Here is a 22,113-nt window from a genome sequence, read left to right on the forward strand (position 1 = left end):
AGTGGGGCAACTAGAGCTTGTACCCTGAATTTTGCTTCCCAAGATTCTCGTAAAGCTCCCATGGTACTTGCCCCCTCTGGGTACCTCCCCACACCTAACTATAGCTTGCATTTATGAAGTGCTAATACCCATTTATTGAATTGCATCTTTATACCCTAAATATATGTCGTTTTAGACCACTCAGTGAACATTTAAAATGTTTATAAATAAAGAGTCCATCTAACATATCAGTAAAGAAAACCATATCTCATAGTATATAATTTTTTTTAAGTTAAAAACAATGTGCACTATGACACTTAAAAAAACAGGAATGAAAGTAAATTTTAACAATAGTTGTCTCTGAATGGTGGGATTAGTGGGTTATTTTATTTTACTGTTTGTGCTAAATTTTTCTCCAATAAATGTTCTATTTGTTATATATATACACCATATATATGGTAATCTATAAACCGCAGAGCAGTTAGAGACAAATTTCCTTACTATTAATTGCAGCACACTTAGTTAAGATATATGATAGTGTGTTGAAACTTCTATGAAGGAATAACAAAGAATCACAAAACTAAAATAATAAACCATCAGATTAAGAAAAAATATATGTATCAAATATTATATTAAATACATACACACATGCATATGCAGGCTCATCTTCATTTGCAAGAAAAAAAAAATTTAAGACCTCCCAAATTAGGCGAACAGAGAATATAAAAATATATTGATGGGACTTCCCTGGTGGTGCAGTGGTTAAGAATCCGCCTGCCAATGCAGGGGACATGGGTTCAATCCCTGGTCTGGGAAGCTCCCACATGCCGCGGAGCAACTAAGTCCGTGTGCCACAACTACTGAGCCTGCGCTCTAGAGCCTGCAAGCCACAACTACTGAGCCCGTGTGCCACAACTACTGAAGCCTGCGTGCCTAGAGCCCACGCTCTGCAACAAAAGAAGCCACCACAATGAGAAGCTCACACGCCACAACCAAGAGTACTCCCCGCTCGCCGCAACTAGAGAAAGCCCACACAGCAAGGAAGACCCAACACAGCCAAAAGTAAATAGATAAACTTATTTATTTTTTAAAAAAAGGATCACTTAAAAAAAAAAAGACATTGACATCAAAGGAAATAAAATAAACCAAAAACAAAAAGTTTTATCCTTGTCAAAGAAACAAGAATGAAAGAAATATTGAGGTATACCATTTCAGATAAATTAGCCAACAAGAAAAAGGTCATGGACTTCCCTGGTGGCGCAGTGCTTAAGAATCCGCCTGCCAATGCAGGGGACTCGGGTTCGATCCCTGGTCCGGGAAGATCTCACATGCCATGAAGCAACCAAGTCCGTGCACAACAACTACTGAGCCTGCGCTCTAGAGCCCACAAGCCACAGCTACCGAGCCCACGCGCCACAACTACTGAAGCCCGCGTGCCCTAGAGCCCACGCGCTGCAACTACTGAGCCCAAGTGCTGCAACTACTGAAGCCTGCGCGCCTAGAGCCCGTGCTCCACAACAAGAGAAGCCACTGCAATGAGAAGCCTGGGCACCGCAACGAAGAGCAGCCCCCGCTCGCTGCAACTAGAGAAAGCCCGCACGGCAACAAAGACCCAACACAGCCAAAAACTTTTTTAATTTTTTAAATAAAAAGAAAATGGTCACAGCACATAATGCTGGTGAGCTTATTGTGAAATGGTACAAATGGTAACAATAAATATTGGTCCAAGCTTTGAGGAAAACAATCTGACAATATGTATCAAGAGGCATAAAAATGCTCAAATCATTTTACCCGGTAGTCCTATTCCAGAGACGGGGGTGGGGGAGGGGGAAGCTGGGGCAAAGTGAGAGAAGCATAGACATATATACACTACCAAGTGTTAAATGGATGGCTAGTGGGAAGCAGCCGCATAGCACAGGAAGATCAGCTCAGTGCTTTGCAACGACCTAGAGGGGTGGGATAGGGAGAGTGGGAGGGAAGCTCAAGGGGGAGGGGATATGGGGATATATGTATGCATATGGCTGATTCACTTTATTGTACAACAGAAACTAACACAGCATTGTGAAGCAATTATACTCCAATAAAGATGTATAAAAAAAGAAAAGAAAATAGTTTTTAAAAGGGAATATACTTTAAGCATGTGCATTGAGCCAGCATACAAAGAGACTAACAAAGAGCATTCTAGGCAGAGGGAGTACTCATAGAAACATGAATAAGAATAAACAAAAATTAGCAATGCCCAAATGCCCAACAGTGGCGAGATTTTACAAGGAGGCGGTGATTTTATAGAGAGGCCATCATTTTATAGGAAAGTATCAATAGTCAAGAGCTTGTTCTTTGGCAGCAGACAGGTAATCAAAGATGAATAAGACAGGAACTCTACCCCCAACGGTCTACAGTTTATTCCTTTATCAACTGTGTGAGTTTTGAGTCAGTTGCTTCACCACCCTATGCCTCAGTTTTCTCACCTGTAAAATCAACTATATAAACCATTTATGAGGGGAGATCTGAACACTAACTAGACGACAGGGGATACTATGGAACTGCTCATTTGTTAGTTTGGTGATGTTACTGTGTTCTTTTTTTAAGTCCTTATCTTTTAGTGACAACTACTAAAATATTTTTGAAAAAAGTTCAATAACATTTGTTCTGTAGTTTTTGTACTTTTCTCATGACACTGTTGTAGTTTGTGTACTACTCTCTCTCTCCCTCTCTCTCTCTCTCTCTCTCCCTCTCTCTCTCCCTCTCTCTCTCTCTCTCTCTCTCTCTCTCTCTCACACACACACACACACACACACACACACACACACACGTGTTTCTGCCCAGCAGGATTGTATTTCAAAGACACAGGCAATTATTCCTCACCTGCTGTCTTCTGCAGACCTCGGCACAATGCCTTGCATGTGGAGGGTACTCAAATATTTGTTGAATTTTTAAAAAAGAAAAGAAAAGAAACAAAAAGGAGCCATGCATATTCCAATGATGAGAAGAAAACCCTGAACCAAGGATTATGTTTAATATGAGTTTTTCTCCCTGAGGTCCAAAAACAAAGTGCCTGGGCATGAAGAGCAGGGTACAAAGCTGCCATCCTGGCTAGTGAGGGGCACCGTCCTTGGGGAAGAAAGTGCAGATACCCCTGGCCAGGCTGGGTCCCTCTGACACACTCCCAGCACAACTGTAGCTAACTGGCTATGTGTGCTGTCACCTACACGGTGTCTGTCTCCACGGCCACACCGCGGGCAACACCGTGGGCCCCACCCTGGGTATGGTCACGTGGCAGGACTCCTAAGCGGTTGACAGCCTGAAGAAGAAACCTCAGCACCCACCAGAGGAGGAGCAGCACAGACCACCGAGAGGGTCAGTACCATCCTGGTGCCCAAGTCAGGAACACCAACTAGAGACTGGTCAGCCAGAGCTCCTGGAGCAGGTATGGGGCTGGGCTGGGACTACAGCCCTGCCTGCTCGTCTGAGGAGCTGATGAAGGGAATGGGGAGTGGGCCAGGGACCGCCTGCAACAGAAAGAAGGGAGCGAACCGGGACTGGGAGGGCGACTGGAAGGGAGAGTAACTGGGAAGCAGCTGCTGCCTGCTGTGTAGCCTGGGGCTTGGCTGGCCTAGGCCTGGTGCTTCCTCTGTGTGGTAGGATGTGGGAGACCACAGGAATGCAGGGAATGCTAGTGCATCACCGTAGAAAACTGAATTCCTGAGCACGTCGTCGTCGGGAAGGCTTACTCAGACAAGGCAGCTATGGAATGAATATCCATCAAGTCGTGGGTGGGGTAGGGGCGCCTGGAGGAGAGAGGGGCTCCCTCTGCCAGCCGTAGAGGAGGGGCAGGAAGAGCTACAAAGAGGAGCTAACATCTGATTGCCTCTGGAAAAACTAGTCAGCATGGAAACGAAAAGAAAAACAAAAACACATTGAAAGCTCACGATGGTCTAGGTACTAGTTAGGCACTTAAGTTTCCTTCCCAAAGCAAGACCACACAAAGGCCTGGAGATGCGAAAATCTTACAAGTGCGTCTGATTTCCTTTCCCCTCTTAACAAGGCCCGCTAAAGCTGCCAGAGGCCCTGGGCTGGATTCTGCAGAGGCTAGAAGGAATGTTCTGTCTATTCCTATTCCCTTGTTAACATGGAAAACTCATTAAAGATGAATTTTTACTTCTAGGGATTTATCCCAGAGCAGTGATCAGAGATGGATGTCAAGATAGACCCACAAAGCTCAAAATCAGGAAACCAAATGGACAATCACTAGAGTTAGATTGGCTAAAATATTATGTAGTCATCAAGAGGCGTGTTGTCAAAGATTGGTTAATGGCATGCAAAGAGCTACACCCCATATTAAGTGGGAAAAAAATCAGGTTACAAATTGATATGATCCCAACTTTATGGGAAAAAAGTATAATACATTTTTTAAAAGATTGAAAAGAAATCTAATGTTCAAAGAGTCTCTGTGGTGGAATTATGGATGATAACGTTCTTTATTCCTATTGTCTGTTTTCCACAATGAATGTTTTAGTGTTTTTAAATTAGATAACAATACACACACACAAATGTTATTTAAATGCACCCACCCAATTGAAAACAGGCCCAGTGGGGTAGGCTCACCTTCTGCAGGATGGGGGTAGGGCAGGTGTTGTCAAACAGGACTGAGTTGAAGATTCCATACTCGCCCTCACTGAGTTGGTACAGGATGGTCTTGGGGGCGGAACCGTTTTCCTCTGCAGGGAGGGGAGGGGGCGGGGCAGCACAAGCAGCACATGAGGGGTTGGAACTGTGGCAGGCTCAGCAAGGGGACAAGCTACTGAAGCAAGAGGGCTGCCCCTTCCTCAGCTATGAGGTGGCCAGCCTCCTCCTGTGAGAGGAGGTTCACTACTGTGTTGGAAACACCTTGCAGCTGAGCAACCCTGCCCAGGACACACTCCCCGACTGCATCTGAGCCCCTCAATGCCCCAGCAAAGGCAGAAGAGCAGCCCACCCAAACTCAAGACCCCAAGAGGTTAAGCCACCTGCTCAGAGGCACACGATGGGGCAGCGCATGAGCTGGAATGAGAAGCCAGGTCTCCCGGCTGGACTAGAAAGTATAATCCCCCAGATGTGTAAAGGAGGCCAGAATTCCATCCCTACACACACACACACAGAAGACCTTCCACCTGGAGCCCACCACCCCTCTCCGAGGAAGAGCACACTGACCTCAGGCTCTCGTGCCTGGGGGTCCCAGAGCAGAGAAAAAAGCCCCAAGATCAGAGTCAGACCTCTCACTCAAGAGGCTGCTGGGACGACTGATCTATCTGGAAGGTCAGGGAAGAGCGCTGATGTTGGCAGTGTGGACAGAGGAGCCTTGAGTCAGCCCAGCCTGTACTTGAATCCTGGCACTGCCCCTTATCAGCTGTGTGACCTTGGGCTAGTGACTCAACCTCTCCATGCCTACATTCTGTTGTCTACAAAGTGGGCTTAGACAAATATAAGTTGTCATTAATTACTTTCAATATGTTGTGAGAAGCAGTAGGGTGAGTAAGAGCCTGTACTTTGGAGAGAAGACAAACAAGGGGTGAAATGCAGGCTTTACCACTTACTAGCAATTAAGCAATTCACTTGTATTCTCTCTGGTTCTCAATTTCTTCATTTGTACAATAGGGTTAATAAAGCATCTATTCTCCCTAAGGTTGCTTTGATCTCAATCTTCATAAAATATAAACATGCATAGGAAAAAAAAGATGCTAAAGAGTGTCTTGGGGTGAGAATACTTGATTGTAAACTTCCCTAAAGCAAGGACCCATTTTCCAGCTTCCCCCACCCCTTAAAAACAGACCCGGCTCAGCCAGCCACTGTCCCTGGCTTTAGGGAAGAATGGGGCTCCGCTGCCCACCTGGCACCTACCCTCCCTGCCAGGCTGTTCCAGAAGAACCTCCTTCTTGGCGATGATGCTGACTGCCAAGGTGAAGGCCGAGGTCACATAGTAGCGCCCCAGCTTGGCAAGGATGTCCACACCACAGCCCTCCGGGAAGTACAGGTCCAAGGCTGAGTTGACCACAGAAGAAATCTGAGAGGATGGGGGACAATTACATGTTTGAAATGTGGGGTTTATGCTGAAGACTTGCTGCAGCTCCAAGTCTATTTCTTGAAAGCTTCTTTGATTTCAGGTTACCCCAGCTGGTAACCACGGACAGCTGGACAAGAAGGTAGGCAGAGACAGAGTTGGGTCAAGACCCTCACACTTGTGTAAATCACCCTTCAATGACCCTACAATGGGAAAAGACACTCTTAATCTAAGACTTGGTACTCAGATTCCAGAAGCCCTGACGTGGATTTTTCTTTCCTAAATAACCAATATGCTAAGTAACACATTTTTTTAATAGAAACTACAGAGAAGGAAAAAGAAGGTCAAAGTCACCCCTAATTCTATTACCCAGATTAACCTAATCAGTGTTAACTTTCTGGAGTAGCTCCTTTAATTCCTTTTTATACAAACCTAAAAACCTGATTTTTTTATTATAAACACAATAGGGCTATAAGTATATATGTTTTTATAAACTGTTTCACTCAATAAGCTGAATGACCTCCCCATGTGTGTAAATGTTTTCACCATAAGAATATACCATAATTTAACCAATCCATGAGTGCTATAGGGACCAAGGAAGTCCACTGGACTTCTGTTATGAAGAATGCTGCAATGCTCATCTTTGAAGCTAATTCTTAGTGTCCATCACGTATTATTTTCTTAAATTCAGTTCCAAGATGTGAATATTCCAGGACCAGGCACTTACTAAGAAAAAGCGACCCCTAGTGGTTCAAGTTGGGATTGCAACGACACGTTTTTCCTGATTTCACCTTCCAGATGGGAAGGAGACAGACGGACTAGGAGTGGACAGAATGTTGGCTTTTCCTTCCCCTGCCCACTTGACTTCTCATCAGTCCGCCGGAGGGTGAACAGGGCACACCCAGACCCTCAGAAAGCCTTATGACTTATGCAAATATGGCCTGGTTAAGCCTCAAATAGGTGCATGGACGGAGTCAGGCAGAGCTGGGTGCGCAGCCAGCTCTTCCATGGACTCAGGAAGTGAAGTTAACGTCTGCGAGCCTCAGTTTGCTCAGCTGTAACACAGGGTTAATAATAAAATAATCCAGGTAAAGCACTAAGCACAGCACGTAGCACATGGGACCCACTCACAGTGAGCTTCCTGGGATCATTATAACCCTCCCTGCCCCCATCCCCACCCCCACCCCCACCAAGCCCAGTGTGACACTTGCGATCCCAGGGTTACCTCTTCGAATCTCACTTTGGCCCCCTCCACTCCAGGGAAGCCGCCGCCAAGGTCCAGGATGTGCATCCTGTGGCCCAGCTCAGCACCCATTTCAAACACCAGCCGGGCGTCTGCGATGGACCGAGCGTAGGCCTGAGGGTCAGGACAGCCACTGCCAATGTGAAAACTGGGAAGGGAGGAAGAGCCTCGGCTTACACACAGGCGCCCAAGTACCACCACCTCAGTCCCAGCCAGGAGCAACCTTGGCCGAGCACACTGGATGCTGTGCCCATTTTCCAGATGTAGTGACTGTGGGCATAACAGGTTAAATGGGCTGCCAAGGGCCATGTGGCAAGTGAGGAGTGGACAGGAGACTGGATCCAAGGTCCCTTGGCACTTGGCGCCCCCCATCCCTCCATGCTGCCCCTGGGGCTGAGCCTTCTGGGGTGAGGGCTAGGGCCCCAGATTCAGCCAGATCTGATGTACATCTCACTCAGCAGTCTGACAAGCTGTGCTTCAGTTTCCCCATCTATAAAGTGGGGATAAGATCCCACAGTTATGGGATAGTGTCCATGAAGCATTTAGCAGAGTGCCTGGCCATCCTAAGTCCAAAACAAAGGAAAGCTATATTGTTAGGTCATAGTTCTTGCTTCTTCCATATCCCCTACCAGAAAAGAGGCACAGCCAAGGTGTGCCAGGATGACCTCTGGCCTCAGGCTGGGAAAACTCCTGCAAAGCCAGGTCCCTCCTGGAACCTCCTGGGACAGGACCTTCTGCAGACTGTGGGGTTGGGGCAGTGGGACACTCCAAAACTTCTTTCCAAAGGGAGGAAGCTCTCAAATGGCAGAATTCTAGGCCCAGGGACAGGCCCTCCTTGGAGACCCTGAGGGAGGTCTCACACAGAGTTGATTAAGTCCTGGGAAAACAGGCAGTGGGCAGTGGGCGTGGGTGGTGATGGCGGGGCTTCTGGGCACTCACCTCACACCCACCACCTCTACGTGGTTCCTCTTGGCATCTTCAAGCAGTTGTCTGCAGGATTTCAGCGACACTCCGAACTTGAGGCTCAGGCGGCTCCGGGAGTGGGAGTCATCGGTGGCAATGCACAGAACCATCCTGAGGAGACACGCGGCACCTCTGCAGGGGGCGCCACGCCTCACCCCCCACCCCGCCCCCGACCGAGCCTTCTCTAAGTCAAGAGGCGTGAACCCTCATGGCTCAGAGCTACCCAACCCCACAAGCCCCTGGACCCCTTCCTCTCCCTGCACAGCCAGTCAGCCTCTGAGTCCTGTCCAATCCATTCCCTCAATGTCCCTGGGCCCTTCCCTGGGGCCCCTGCCCTGGTCCCAACCTCACCAGTTCTCCTCTGGGCAGCCCCACTTCTCCGAATCAGCCTTAACACCAGCCAGGCTTTTCCAACTTCTCTTGTATCGGGGGGACCATTTTTTAAACACAGTCTTATTGAGAACCCCGATATCCCCAATATGTAAAACAGACAAAATGGAAGCTGCTTTGGGTGAACTAGAGTGGCCCGCCACCTGGTTCCCCAGGGTGTCCAGTGACCAGGTGAGAGGCACAGCCTGAGCAAGATGTCCAGCCCTGACCCCTCCCAAAGCCCACGTGCATTGGGGTCCCTGCCCTGTGACAAGCATCATTCACTTCTCCTTCCCCCCTTGCACATGGTATGTTCCAGCCACATCAAATTTCTGCTTATCCCTCAAATGCCCCATGCTGCTTCTGGCCTCCATGCGTTTGCTCACGCAGTTCACTCTGACACCCTGTTTATGCCCTCCCCAGATGCTGGTCACCCCTCAAGGCCCTCCTTAAATGCCACCTCCTCTGTGAAACCACCACCCTCTCTTACTTCCTCTGCCGTGACTTTGACCTCCGTAGTACCGTGGGCTTTGCTCTGCCTGGCCTCTAATCCATCATTTCTACCTCTGTCCTACTCAGGCTCTGCATCCTGGGTCCAGTCCAGGAGTGCCTGCCCCAACCTCCTGTGACTCTGGCCGGGTCCAAGGCAGGGTCCTCAGCCCCGGCCCCATTCCTCCCACTCCCTCTGCCCTCACACGCAGCCCAGCCTCCCCCATGAGTGCTTCTCAGCTTACTTGGCACTGGGGTGGCTTTTTGCCACCTTTGCCAGCTCCATCTCGTTGTCAAAGCTCAGCAGTCGGACGCCATGCTTGGCAGCATACTTGATGTGTGCGATTTGCTTACAGGGGTTGGCGTAGATGATCTTACTGGCGGGGACACCAATATGCTGGACCAACTCCATCTCTGCCTGTGGGATCCCAAAGGTGGTGGTGAGGAAGCACCAGAGCCTGCTGGGCCCACGGAGGCCAAGGAAGCACAGATGAGGGGCAAAGTCATAGCTGTGCCTGGGGAGGTCCATAAAAAGTGGGCCTCACTTTTAGACAACAGGTATACAAAAATCAGTACGCACGCTGGTTCACCACTGACAGGCAGGGCTGCCATGTACAGCTGTGTGGGTGGTTTACTGCACAATCCTAGGGAGGGAGGGGTCCCGTTCAGAGAATACATGGTAGATTTGTATGTTTATTATGACTTCCTAACAGTAAAGCATCTTGCCCTAACAAAATCAGTATATTTATTTACAACAATTAAGTGTCTTAAGGAAGGGATACATTTTCTAATTCACACAAAGGCACTCTACAGATTCATGGTAGCCCTGAAAACAGGTTTCTGACACATTTTCCTGGCAGATTTAAATGTTTAGAAACTATCACTTGATGTATTAGAAAGTTCACCAGACCAATAGTGTTTTTGACACAGGACATCCAACATCCAGACACCTGCTCTGTGCATGGCATGGTGCTGGGTGGCTCCAGCAAGGCCCTCTGCCCACAGGGCCTCCTCTTCCTCACCTTTCCAGAACGGTGCTCCACCTGACTGCTGCATTAATGATCCAGACGATGATGATGATGATGGCGAAAGCAACCGTGCTCACAGAGCACCTACCACAAGCAGGCACTGAATGAGAGGCTTTACATCAGGTGTTGGCAAACTTTTTCCATGAAGGGCCAGAGAGTAAATATTTTAGGCTTTGTGGGCCGTATAGTTTCTGTACAACTACTCAAATGTCTTTGTAGCACCAAAGCAGCCACAGGTAATGCATAAGTGAATGAGCATGGCTGTGGTCCAATAAAACTCTACAAGTCCCACCATCCATTGTTTGCCAACCCTTGCTTTACTTATTTATGTGTGTATGTATGTATTTTTATTTATTTGGCCTCGCCGCGCACCTTGCGGGATCTTAGCTCCCCGACCAGGGATCAAACCTGTGCCCCCTGCAGTGGAAGCACAGGGTCCTAGCCACTGGACCGCCAGGGAAGTCTCCAACCCTTGCTTTAGACTCACTCTTTTATTTACTCCTTACAATACGCCACCAGATGGTATTAGCTCCATTCTATAGAGAAGGAAACATGCTCAGAGAGGCTATGGAGCAAGTAGGAGGCAGAACCAACTTTCAAATTCAAGCCTGACCCTCCATGATTAAGAAGGTGGCAGTTTGGAAGCACGGTAGGAGACACAGGGCCATCTTCAGCCATCCCAAGTTTGTAACAAGACTGTAATTTTAATGTAGCAACTTTTCAGCACGAGGTATTTATGTGCATTATCGCATGCAATGCCTATAACTATCCTATGAAATATTTATCGGCCACATTTTACAGAGGACAAATTGAGTTCAAAGAAACCCACTTGCCTTGGTGACACAGCCAGTGAGTAGCAGAGGGAGACACAAAGGTCCACCTCCAGAGCTGGAACTGCTGTCATCACAGCTTGCTTCCAAAGACCCCACGTCTGAGCAGTTATGAAAATGTGGTTTCGCTCCCTGCTTCACCCAAGAGGTGAGAGGAAGCAGCAATGGTAACACTTTGGGGACCTGTGGTTTAGCTTTGATTAAAATTATTTAAATAATAACGATTGTCATTCATTAAAGGATTACTGTATGCCAGCCATTGCATTAAATATTTTATAGACATTCTCATTTCATCGCCATATTAATCTTATGAGGCAGGAAACAGAGGCTCAGAGAGGCCTTAAGTGACTTGTCCAAAGTCACACGGCTTACAAGTGGCACTGCTATAATTCTAACCCAGGACCGTCCGACTTTAGCACACCAGCTCTTAACCACAGCACTTCAGTGGAGAAGACACCTTGATGTTGAATTGGCAAGTGTATCTCGAGCATCTACTGAGTTGCCAGGCTTTGAGACAGGTGCTAATGAAAACAAGTGGTGAGTAAAGCAGACAGGGTCTCTGACCCTGTGGAGGTTTCAGGCAGATGGGAAAGAAGGGGAGGAATGAATGAACACTGAATAATAATAGGATTACAAATGGATAAGAGCCATGGAGAAAAAGTACGGGATACTAGAGAATGTGGGATGGGGAAACCTGGATGTGAGGGGGTGACAGACAGTTTTCTGAAGGTCAGAAATTTAAGCTGAGGAGGAGGTGTGGAGAAAACGGAACCCTCCTACACTGTTGGTGGGAATGTAAATTGGTGCAGCCACTATGGAAAACAGTATGGAGGTTCCTTAACAAACTGGAAATAGAGTCACCATATGATCTAGCAATCTCACTCCTGGGCATATATCTGGAAAGGACAAAAGCTCTAATTTGAAAAGATACATGTACCCCAATGTTCATAGCAGCACCATTACAATAGCCAAGACATGGAAGCAACCTAAGTGTCTATCAACAGATGAATGGATAAAGAAGATGTGGTGTATATATATATACACAAACACACACACACAATGGAATATTACTCAGCCATAAAAAAATGAAATTCTTTCATTTGCAGCAACGTGGATGGACCTAGAGATTATCATACTAAGTGAAATAAGTCAGAGAAAGACAAATACCATATGATATCACTTATATGTATAATCTAAAATATGATACAAATGAGTTTATTTACAAAACAGAAACAGACTCACAGAAATAGAAAACAAACTTATGGCTTCCAAAGGGGAAGGAAGGGAGGGAGGAATAAACTGGGAGGATGGGATTGACAGATGCATACTTCTGCATATAAAACAGGTAAACAACAAGGATTTACTGTATAGCACAGGGAACTATATTCAGTATCTTATAATAAACTATAATAGAAAAGAATTGAAAAAAGAATATAATATATACATATATAACTGAACCACTTTGCTGTACACCTGAAACTAACACAGTACTGTAAATCAACTATACTTCAACTTAAAAAAAAAAAAAAGAAATTTAAGCTGAGCCCCATAGGAGGCCTGGGCCAGGCTGAAAGGGAAGGAAAGAATGTTTCTGGTAGGAGAAGTGGCCTGTGCAGAGGTTCTGAGGCAAGAATGTACTCAGCCTGAGGGAGGAACAGAGAACGCTGGGGTGGCCTGGGCAGGGTGCCCACGGTGGGGGACGATGAGCTTGGAGGGATGCAGGCAGAGCCAACAGGGAGATCAAGAAGGCTGATGTGATTTATATCTGACCCTGCCAGTGGTGGGAAACAGTTTGAGGGGTCTCAAGAGGGAAAAGGACATGATCAGATGGGCATTTTGAATGCAAGGTCTAAATGCATGTCACTCTGGCTACCGTGTGAAAATGGACCAAGGAAGGGCCTAGGAGAATTCTGGGAGACAGTCACAACCTCCCTGGGAAACAGGACAGGCTGCAGAGAAAGGGGGGTGGTGACATCTGTAGGCATGGCTGGCAAGCTTGGTGAGGGACTGCACGTGGGGATGTGGGGTTAGATGTCTGGGGGGGGGACTCCTCGCCCAGCAGACCCAGGGGCCCCTCTCGAGGGGAAGATCACGAGTGCATTTGAACACACTGGGTTCCAGGCATCCTGTGGCAACAAGTCAGCACCTGGATACACAGGGTCTGGGCTGGAGATCAAAACAGGGGAGGTGGTGGCATATTAGGGGTATTTGAAGCCATGGGAGGAGATGAAATCCCCTACGAAGACAGAGAGTTTATAAGAGAAGGGAGCCTGAGCCAGAATCCAGAGGAACTCTCCCAGCTAGAGAGCAGGAAGAGCCGGTACAGGACCGAGGGGAGGAGAGGGCGTCCCCAGAAGAGAGAACAACGCAGAGGTTCTTATGCCATTCCTGTCAAAGCAAACCCTGTCTTGCAATTCACATCTGTGCAGAAGGAGACCTCTCCACTGTCAGAGGCACCCCAGGAGGGTGGAGCAGGCTCCCAGCAGCGTCCACTTTCACTGGATATGTTTCTAAAGTCTTTAAAACCAAGAGCACGTGTTGTTGCGTACAAGCATACCTCATTTTATTTCGCCTCACTCTCTTGTGCTTTGCAGATATTGCGATGTTTACAAATTGAAGGTTTGTGGCAACCCTGCATCAAGCAAGTCTATTGGTACCATTTTTCCAGCAGTGTTTGCTCACTTCATGTCTCTGTGTCACATTTTGGTAATTCTTGTGATATTTCAGATGTTTTCAGTGTTACTGTATTTGTTTTGGTGATCTGTGATGAGTGATCTTTGATGTTACTATTGTCGTTGTTTTGGGGTGCCACGAACCACGCCCATATGCCCATACCGTGAACTTAATGGATAAATGTCTGTTCTGACTGCTCCACCCCTCAGCCATTCCCCATCTCCCTCCCGCTCTTTGGGCCTCCCTATTCCCTGACATACAACAACCCAACCATATCGAAATTAGGCCAGTTAATAACCCTACAATGACCTCTAGGTATTCAAGTGAAAGAAGAGTCTTCTCTTAAGAAACTGCCACCCCACACTTCAGCAACCACCGCCCTGAGCAGTCGGCAGCCATCAACATGGAGGCAAGACCCTCCACCAGCAAAATGATTACGACTCGCTGATGGCTCAGATGATGGTCAGCTTTTTTTAGCAAGAAAATATTTTTTACTTAAGGTATGTACATTTTACTTCAAGTATTTTTTTAGACATAATGCTATTGCACACTTAATAGACTACAGTATAGTGTAAGCATAACTTTTATATGTGCCGGGAAACCAAAAAAATTGTGTGACTCACTTTATTGTGATCTTCACTTTACTGTAGTGGTCTGGAACCCAACCCACAATATCCTAGGCTAGGCCTGTGTTTTTAAAAAGAATGTGTTTCAGGGCTTCCCTGGTGGTGCAGTGGTTGAGAGTCCGCCTGCCGATGCACGGGACATGGGTTCGTGCCCGGGTCCGGGAAGATCCCACATGCCACGGAGCAGCTGGGCCCGTGAGACACGGCCACTGAGCCTGCACGTCCAGAGCCTGTGCTCTGCAACGGGAGAGGCCACAACAGTGAGAGGCCCGCGTACCGCAAAAAAAAAAAAAAAAAAAAGAATGTGTTTCAACGGATGCAACTAGAGATTATCATACCAAGTGAAGTAAGTCAGAAAGAGAACGACAAATGCCATATGATAATCACTTACATGTGGAATCTAAAATATGACACAAATGAACCTATCTATGAAACAGAAATAGAATCAGGGACATAGAGAATAGACTGGTGGTTGCCAAGGGGGAGGGGGGTGGGAGAGGGATGGATTGGGAGTTTGGGATTAGCAGATGGAAACTGGTATATATAGAATGGATAAACAAGGTCCTGCTGTATAGCACAGGAACTCTATTCAGTATCTTGTGATAAAACATAATGGAAAAGAATATGAAAAAGAATATATATTATGTATAACTGAGTCACTTTGCTGTTCAACAGTAATTAACACAAAATTGTAATTCAACTATACTTCAATAAAAAATAAATTTAAAAACTAAATTTAGGGCTTCCCTGGTGGCGCAGTGGTTAAGAATCCGCCTGCCAATGCAGGGGACACGGGTTCAAGCCCTGGTCTGGGAAGATCCCACATGCTGCAGAGCAACTAAGCCCGTGCACCACAACTACTGAGCCTGAGTGCCTAGAGCCCGTGCTCCACAACAAGAGAAGCCACCACAATGAGAAGCCCGCACACCGCAACGAAGAGTAGCCCCCGCTCTCTGCAACTGGAGAAAGCCCGTACACAGCAACAAAGATCCAACACAGCCAAAAATAAAATAAATAAAAATTTTTAAAAAATTTAAAAAATACTAAAAAAAAAGAATGTTTCAAATGGGGAGTCACTACTCAATGGGTATAAAGTGTCAGTTCTGCAAGAGGAATCAGTTCTAGAGATGTGCTGTACAACATGTTGCCTATACTTAACAATTCCTTATTAAACACTTAAAAATTTGTGAGGGTAGATCTCACTTTAAGTGTTCCCACCACACACACACACACACACACACACACACACACACACACACACACACACACACACACACACACACACACTTTTTCATGGTGAGATCAAAAGCTAGGAGGACCAAGGAGTGTCCCCTACAAGGTCTAAAAGCATCAACATGGACACATCTCCAAAATCTGCTGAGCTTAAAGCTACTGTAAGGGACTTCCCTGGTGGCGCAGTAGTTAAGAATCCACCTGCCAATACAAGGGACACGGGTTCGAGCCCTGGTCTGGGAAGATCCCACATGCCGTGGAGCAACTAAGCCCATGCAGTGCATCACAACTACTGAGCGTGCGCTCTACAGCCCACGCAACACAACTACTGAAGCCTGTGCTCCTAGAGCTCGTGCTCCGCAACAAGAGAAGCCACCCCAAGGAGAAGCCCGCGCACCGCAACAAAGAGTAGCCCCACTCGCCACAACTAGAGAAAGCCCATGCGCAGCAATGAATACCAAACGCAGCCAATAAATAAATAAATAAATTTATTTTAAAAAATAAAAATAAAGCTATGTGGCACAACACCTACCACATGAACATCTTATATTTTGTTACAAAATCACAAGATATTTTGTAGGTTTCCTATGGATCATATTTGTAAGTATTTTTCAAATACCATGTGGCCACCAAACTCAGAATGTTGATTATCTCTGGAGACATAAAGCTGACATTCTACTTTTTTTTTTTTGCAGATGAATCAACATATTATTCGAATAATTCAAAATGAATGTCTAGAATAAAGTGCTCACTGGATCCTGGAGATTGCTGGGGACGTTGGCAAGAGGAGATTCCTTGGAATGATGAGTGGAGGTCGGGAAGCAGTGGCTTAAGGACTGGGTGCTAAGGGAAAGAGACAAGTGACTGCAGACAGGCAAGTGTAGACAACTCAGTTTGGCCACGAAGAGGGAGCGAGGGATTGGGCTGGGGGACGATGTGGTGTCCAGAGAAGGCATTTTAAGATGGGAGGATGCTGAGGGAGACAGCCAGAGAGGGCAAGGGATGGGGTAAGAGAGATGACATAAGGTCGTTGGGAAGGTGGGTGGGTGGACCAGAGCCCCGTGTAAGGCGTGGCTGGTGCTCTTGACCCTGGAGCCTGTCTGATGCATATCTGTACACCGAGCCCCAGCTCATGCCTGACCCTAGGTCAGTGGCCGCCAAAGCATGGTGCTGTACAGCGTGGCCACCAGCTCCAACCAACCAGAAGAGGGCAGCCTTGGCCTTCCAAGAAAAGCTGTGCCACCTCTCAGGAAATGCACCCAAGGGCCACATGATCGCACCTACCGGGTGGGGTCTCAGCTCTGCCATCCCCTCCCCAGGGATCTTGGCAAAGACAGCAGTGATAAAGTCAGAGACCCCTTGCCATACTCAAGCGGCCCCTTCCCAGGGCATCCCTCAAACCTCTGTGCCTCCTTGCCTCATACACTAACTGCTTCCTCATGGGGATGTTGTCAAAATCACGGTGATAATAATTACCTCACAGGGTTGTTTCAAGAGTCAAATGAGATCATGTACAGAATACGCTTGGCGAAGCACATGACACAACAGGAGCCCTCAGCAAACGTCCGCCCCCCCGACTTCAAGCCCTACACCCCACAACTCTGCCCTTTGGAGGCCAGTCCTGAGGCTTGAGGGCCAGCACAGGGCCCCACCTCTGGGTTTCCGGAAGCAGAGGACTCTAGTCAGTGAGGTTGGGTCCTGTTCTTCACCCCTAGACCAAGGGTTATGGAAAAGGGTCCCCTTCCTCCTCGGTCAGAGCAGAGACCCGGCATGCTGCAGGGGGCAATCTTGGCTCTGCTACCAGCAAGCTGTGTGAAGCTGACCCCCAGTTCCTCAACTGCAAAATGGCAATCTCTTCTCCTAGGCACTCCATGGGGCTTTATGTGGGGCATGCATGAAACCAGGTGTGCAAAACAAGAGCTGATGCAAAGGGGCTTCACGGGTGACATCAGGGAGACTCACCTACCAATAAGGACACTAACATGCGTCTCTGATAAAGGTGAACCTGCTCGTTCCAACCGTCCACCATGGTGTGCACCTCTCTCCCACCTGGAATCCCTCCAGCCTCCTACCCAGATGAGCTCTCCTCCTGTCTCCTCCAGATCCCTTTCTAGAATCCTCCGCACAACACCCAGCTATATTGCTGACCAGGGTTTAAAAGGGATTCCCCCTCAAAACAATCATTACTAAACATTTTTAAATAACTGTAATAACAATATCACAAACCAATGCCCACAGGCTTGCTCCCACCTCAGGACCTTTGCACTTGCTGGTCCCTCTTCCTGGAATGCTCTTCCCCTGGTTATCCACCTGGCTTGGATCTTTTGCTTCCTTCAGATCTGTGTTCAAATTTCAGTGACGCTTTCCCTGGCCAAACCATCTAAAAGTACAATCCTCTTTCCCGACATCCATGTCTCTTCCCTACTTCCCTTTCCCTCTTTAATTTTCTCCACAGCATTTACCATCTAAAATACCATAGACTTTCACTGTTTCACTTGTTTGTTCTTTAGAAAGCAAGCTCCACGAAGGGACTTTTTTTGTTTTGTTCACTTGCTAAATCCCCACCTAGAAAAGTACTTGACCCCCCAGTAGGTGCTCAATAAATGTTGCTGAATGAATAACTATGTCCAAAGCTGTACTCTGAGGAACCTTTATAGCTAAAAGACTTATCAAGTAAGAACAGAATGGAAATAGATAAGCCGTGCATTCAACTCAAGGACAACAGAGTCTGTTTTACTCAACACTGTATTGCCAGCCCTACCTAGAACAGTGTCTAGCACACTGTCTAGTGTCTGCAAGAGTTCAATGAATAGAGAATGACAGTAATAAACAAATCTAAAGAGAGCAGGAGGGAATTAAGACAACAGCATTAATCAAATCAGAAAGGTAGCAGAACTGGGAACAACAAAATTCTATAAGGATTAGTTAAGAAAATGTACAGTCACACGTTATTAATATTATAAAAGAAAAAAATAAAACCAATGATAAAATGGTGTTTTTGTTTTGTTTTAATTAGAAGAATATCACATATAGCTCTATGCCAAGAAGTTTGAAAATCTCCATTAAAAAGGTGACCCACCTACCCAGGGTCACACGTGGTTCCAATGTGGAACTTCAAGGCTGGCAAATTCCACCCTCATCCCTTACACCCCTTGCATGTGGTGGCCCTTCCCAGAGGGCAGGGGCCAATTACAGGTCACTCCTGCTTCCCCAGGTCCACCCACAGCAGCTGCAGCCGGGCCATGTGGGTGTTCAGTAGGTCAGTGTGCAGGTGGGGGGCAGGGGCTCACCTTGTTGGCACAGCTGAAGCCCAGTCCTAGCTCGGCCAGGACCTTCAGCACACCCGGGCTGTTGTTGCACTTGACAGCGTAAAAGGGTCGGACTCGCGGCAGGCACTTCAGAAAGCAGAAGTGCTTTCGCACTACAGCTCCCAGGTCGGCCACAAAGAAGGCAGCGACCTCTTCCTGCACAACAAGAAGGGTGAATATGAGACCCCACCCAGCTTCCTCCTAGTGCGTGCCATTCACGGTCCTCCCAAGTACCCTGCTCTAATATTCTCTGGGGATCCCCAAGCCTACAGGACATTCGAGGCTCTGTGATCCAGCTCCAGTCCCTTCCCTCACTTCAGCTCAAACTCCAGCTCTATCCTAGATCATTTTCCACCTCCCAGCCTTTATTCCCACCATGTCCTCCATACAGAATATCCTTCCCCCACATGTATCTGGCAAGTTCCTAATCCACCTTCAAGTTCCAGCTGAAATGCCACCTTCCCCCAAACCAATAAGGCAACTCCGCCTTTAATGCTCCCACTGCGTTTTGCACATGCTTCCAAAGTATCAGAACTCTGTGTATATAGACAACTGTTTTCTCCAGAAAAAAAGATAAATTCCTTGAAGACCCACAGCCTACAGCCACTGCCTTTCGCATTTAGGTGTTCAAAGAAGACTTGAAGTAGTCCCACTGCTACTGCAACCCATGCCTGAGGACAGCTGTTTACTGAGGGTTGAACACATATGAGGCCATTGGTGAGACCACATTAATTAAACCTTTTCTGGGACTCAGTTTCCCTTTTATGCAACACTTTTTTACTGATGCCCCCCCTGGTGTCTGACCAAGCATACCTGTGCAAGTATGCTAAGTATGCTTGGGCCTGCAAAAGAACCCCTTAAGCAATTACAAGCCCATTCAATCAATGCTAAGCAGGAGTTTCTACAAAATGCAGAGGGGGCCATGGAGAAGGAAAGTATAAAACCTGCCTGGGGCAATCAGGAAAAGGTGACACGGATGAGTAATAAGTAATGAGCAGAAATAGGTAAGAGGCAAGAGAGGCTGGGAGAAGGGAAGAGGGAACAGCCTGGGCAAAGGAGTGATGATGGAGCCCATGGAATCCTCGGGAAATACGAGCAGAGTAGCTCAGCTCTGATGGAGCATAATACACACCGTGGGAAAAGCCAGGAAGGGGGCTGTGAAGGCAGAGGGGCCTGGACCCTGTAGGGAGTGGGAAACTGCCCAAGAATTCTGATTTTGAGCAGGGCTGTGATAGAGTTGGAAGGGGTGGGATGAGGCAGGGAAAAGGTTAGGGAGTTTTAGAGAGATGAGGCCTAAACTACACGGTGAGGTCCCAGAAGAACGTACTGAAGGGTAATTCAAGGAGGCTGCATTCACAGAGTTTGGGGGTGCCCAGGTGTGGGAGGGGCAGTGAGGACTCCCAGGTTTCTGACCTAGAGCCCTGCGTAGATGATGGTAGTGTTGTTCATGAAGGCAGGGAACACAGGAGGGGCAGGTATGGGGGCAAGGACCAGGAATTTGGAGAAAAAATGAGACGTCTCTCACAAACAGAAAGGAATGAATACCAAATAAGTGAAAGAATCAGATGTGGGCCCTAGGAGGCAGCTGAGCCTGCTGGGAGAACAGAAGACCCATCCCCACTCCCAGGCCCTCACCGTGGTGGCCTGTGAGGCCCCCAGAGTGAGCTGCTCCAGCAGGTCTCGGGTGCTGAAGCCCTCCTCCACCATCACGAAGTCCGCTTCACTCAGGCAGCCAGCCATGCCGAGGAGGAGCCGATGGGCTGGATGGAGCTGCCGCTGCCTCCGGCGCCTTAGAAAGTATGCAACACACTGCTGGAGGAGAGTGAGGGGGCCACTGGGGGGCTGGCGTCAGCTGCACCCCTCACCTCCCCAGGCCAGGGCGCCCACTCCTGTCACACCCTGCCCCCAGCACAAGCCTGGGGAGCTTAGGTTCACTGGGAGGAGTGAAGGAGAAGGACGATCAGGAATCCTGGACTGGGACAAGGCATTATCTGCCTAGATGTCACTGCCTCTCCGAGCCTCAGTTTCCCCATCTGTAAAATGGATGCATTGTTTTGGAGATCCTTTCCAGTTCTGAAATTAGGGTTTGGGTTTAAAGGGAAAGAATGAGAGAGAAAGAGCAGGAAAGCCGAGTGGGGAAGTTTCCAGGTGACCGCCCCCATCCTGACCACGCCCACCTAAAGTGGCTGCAGGTGGTCCCACCAAGGAGTCTCAGCCTGAGAGCTGAGGTTCGAGTCCGCTCTCTGCTGCGTGACCCTGGGTACGCCCCGTCCCCTCTCGGAGCCTCAGTTTAACCGTTTGTAAAGAGGGGCCGGGCTGGTCCTGACGTGCTAGGACGGTAAGCGTGCGTGGGGGCTCCACGTGGTGGGTGATGGCCGAGGGCTCCCGGGCAAGAACTGAAGGCTGAGGTTCTGTCCGGGTGAGCCCTCCTGAGTGCAGGGCCGAGGTCCCGCCCCCCCCAAACCCCCTTACCAAGCCCCGTGCTCCTTCGCGGGGCCAGAGTCAGGCACGCTGCTAGGGGGGGTCGCCGGTGACCTCGAAACTTGTGCAGCACCCCGCGGAGGAGTGGCAGCCGCGGAGCCGAGGCCCCTGCTGAGAGGAGACAAGAGGGGCCAGGGAGCAGGTCAGCACTGGAGCCAAGAACGCCCGCTCCCGAGGCTCCCCAAGCCTCTCCCCCGCACTCGCCTTAAAACGCATTTACACGGCTTCGACCCATAGGTCCCCCCAGCGAGTGAAACGGCACCTCCGCGCCTCCGCTCGCTAGCTTCCTCCGGCTTGGGCGCCGCGGCCTGCCGCCCTCCCGCCCAGCAGCCACCGACGCCACGCCCCACCTTTCGCCCGGCGCTCACTTATATAGGCCCCCCAGACCCCGCCCCTGGCGCTCAGGCCCCTCCTCCGCTCGGCCCCCCCTCCGTAGCCCTGGCAACTGGGTGCCACCATCCCATTGGTCGATTCCGACATAAAGCATTCAACCCTGCTAGCCGGCTCCGCAAACGTGATCCTCAGTCCTACAGAGACCCCTCTGCCGCTACCCTACGCTGGGAAATCTCAACTGCAGGCCTGCTAGCTCAGAACCCCAAGCGTCTACGCGGTGGGACGCTTAGCTCCTGGATATTAGATCTTGGAGAGTGGGCAGGAAGCCAGGAGGTTTTTTATTTGCTCTGGGAAGCCTTTTCTGTGACTACCTCAGCTCGACGGTGCCTCTCCTCTCTGATCTGGTGAATTGCCCACTCATCCCGGGAAGCCCAGGTCAAATGTCATCTCCTTGTTTTACTTTTCTAATAAAATCATTTTTATTTAATTGCCTCTTCCAGCATCCTCCAACTCAAAACCCA

The 22,113-nt window shown here is 48.5% G+C and overlaps 1 protein-coding gene across 4 annotated transcripts in view; it reads right to left on the reverse strand.

The window, feature by feature from the left end:
- The window catches only part of AZIN2 (antizyme inhibitor 2), a 34,419-nt gene extending 12,821 nt beyond the window's left edge, over positions 1 to 21,598 (reverse strand). The window contains exons 1-9 of one of the 4 annotated variants that reach the window (XM_070046709.1): positions 21,464 to 21,598; positions 21,251 to 21,370; positions 20,414 to 20,590; positions 18,761 to 18,934; positions 9,326 to 9,498; positions 8,199 to 8,333; positions 7,242 to 7,407; positions 5,857 to 6,019; positions 4,585 to 4,697 (exon numbers count right to left, since the gene is read on the reverse strand). In XM_070046709.1, the coding sequence (XP_069902810.1) occupies positions 4,585 to 4,697; positions 5,857 to 6,019; positions 7,242 to 7,407; positions 8,199 to 8,333; positions 9,326 to 9,498; positions 18,761 to 18,934; positions 20,414 to 20,518 (1,029 nt within the window). In that variant the 5' untranslated portion in view covers positions 20,519 to 20,590; positions 21,251 to 21,370; positions 21,464 to 21,598. The remainder of the gene's footprint in view (positions 1 to 4,584; positions 4,698 to 5,856; positions 6,020 to 7,241; positions 7,408 to 8,198; positions 8,334 to 9,325; positions 9,499 to 18,760; positions 18,935 to 20,413; positions 20,591 to 21,250; positions 21,371 to 21,463) is intronic. The other 3 variants (XM_030870412.3, XM_060288663.1, XM_060288670.1) reach the window with 3 other exon arrangements.
- Between the last annotated feature and the right edge of the window lie 515 nt (positions 21,599 to 22,113).

Source organism: Globicephala melas, chromosome 1, assembly GCF_963455315.2.
Source record: "Globicephala melas chromosome 1, mGloMel1.2, whole genome shotgun sequence".
Classification (NCBI taxonomy): Eukaryota; Metazoa; Chordata; class Mammalia; order Artiodactyla; family Delphinidae; genus Globicephala; species Globicephala melas.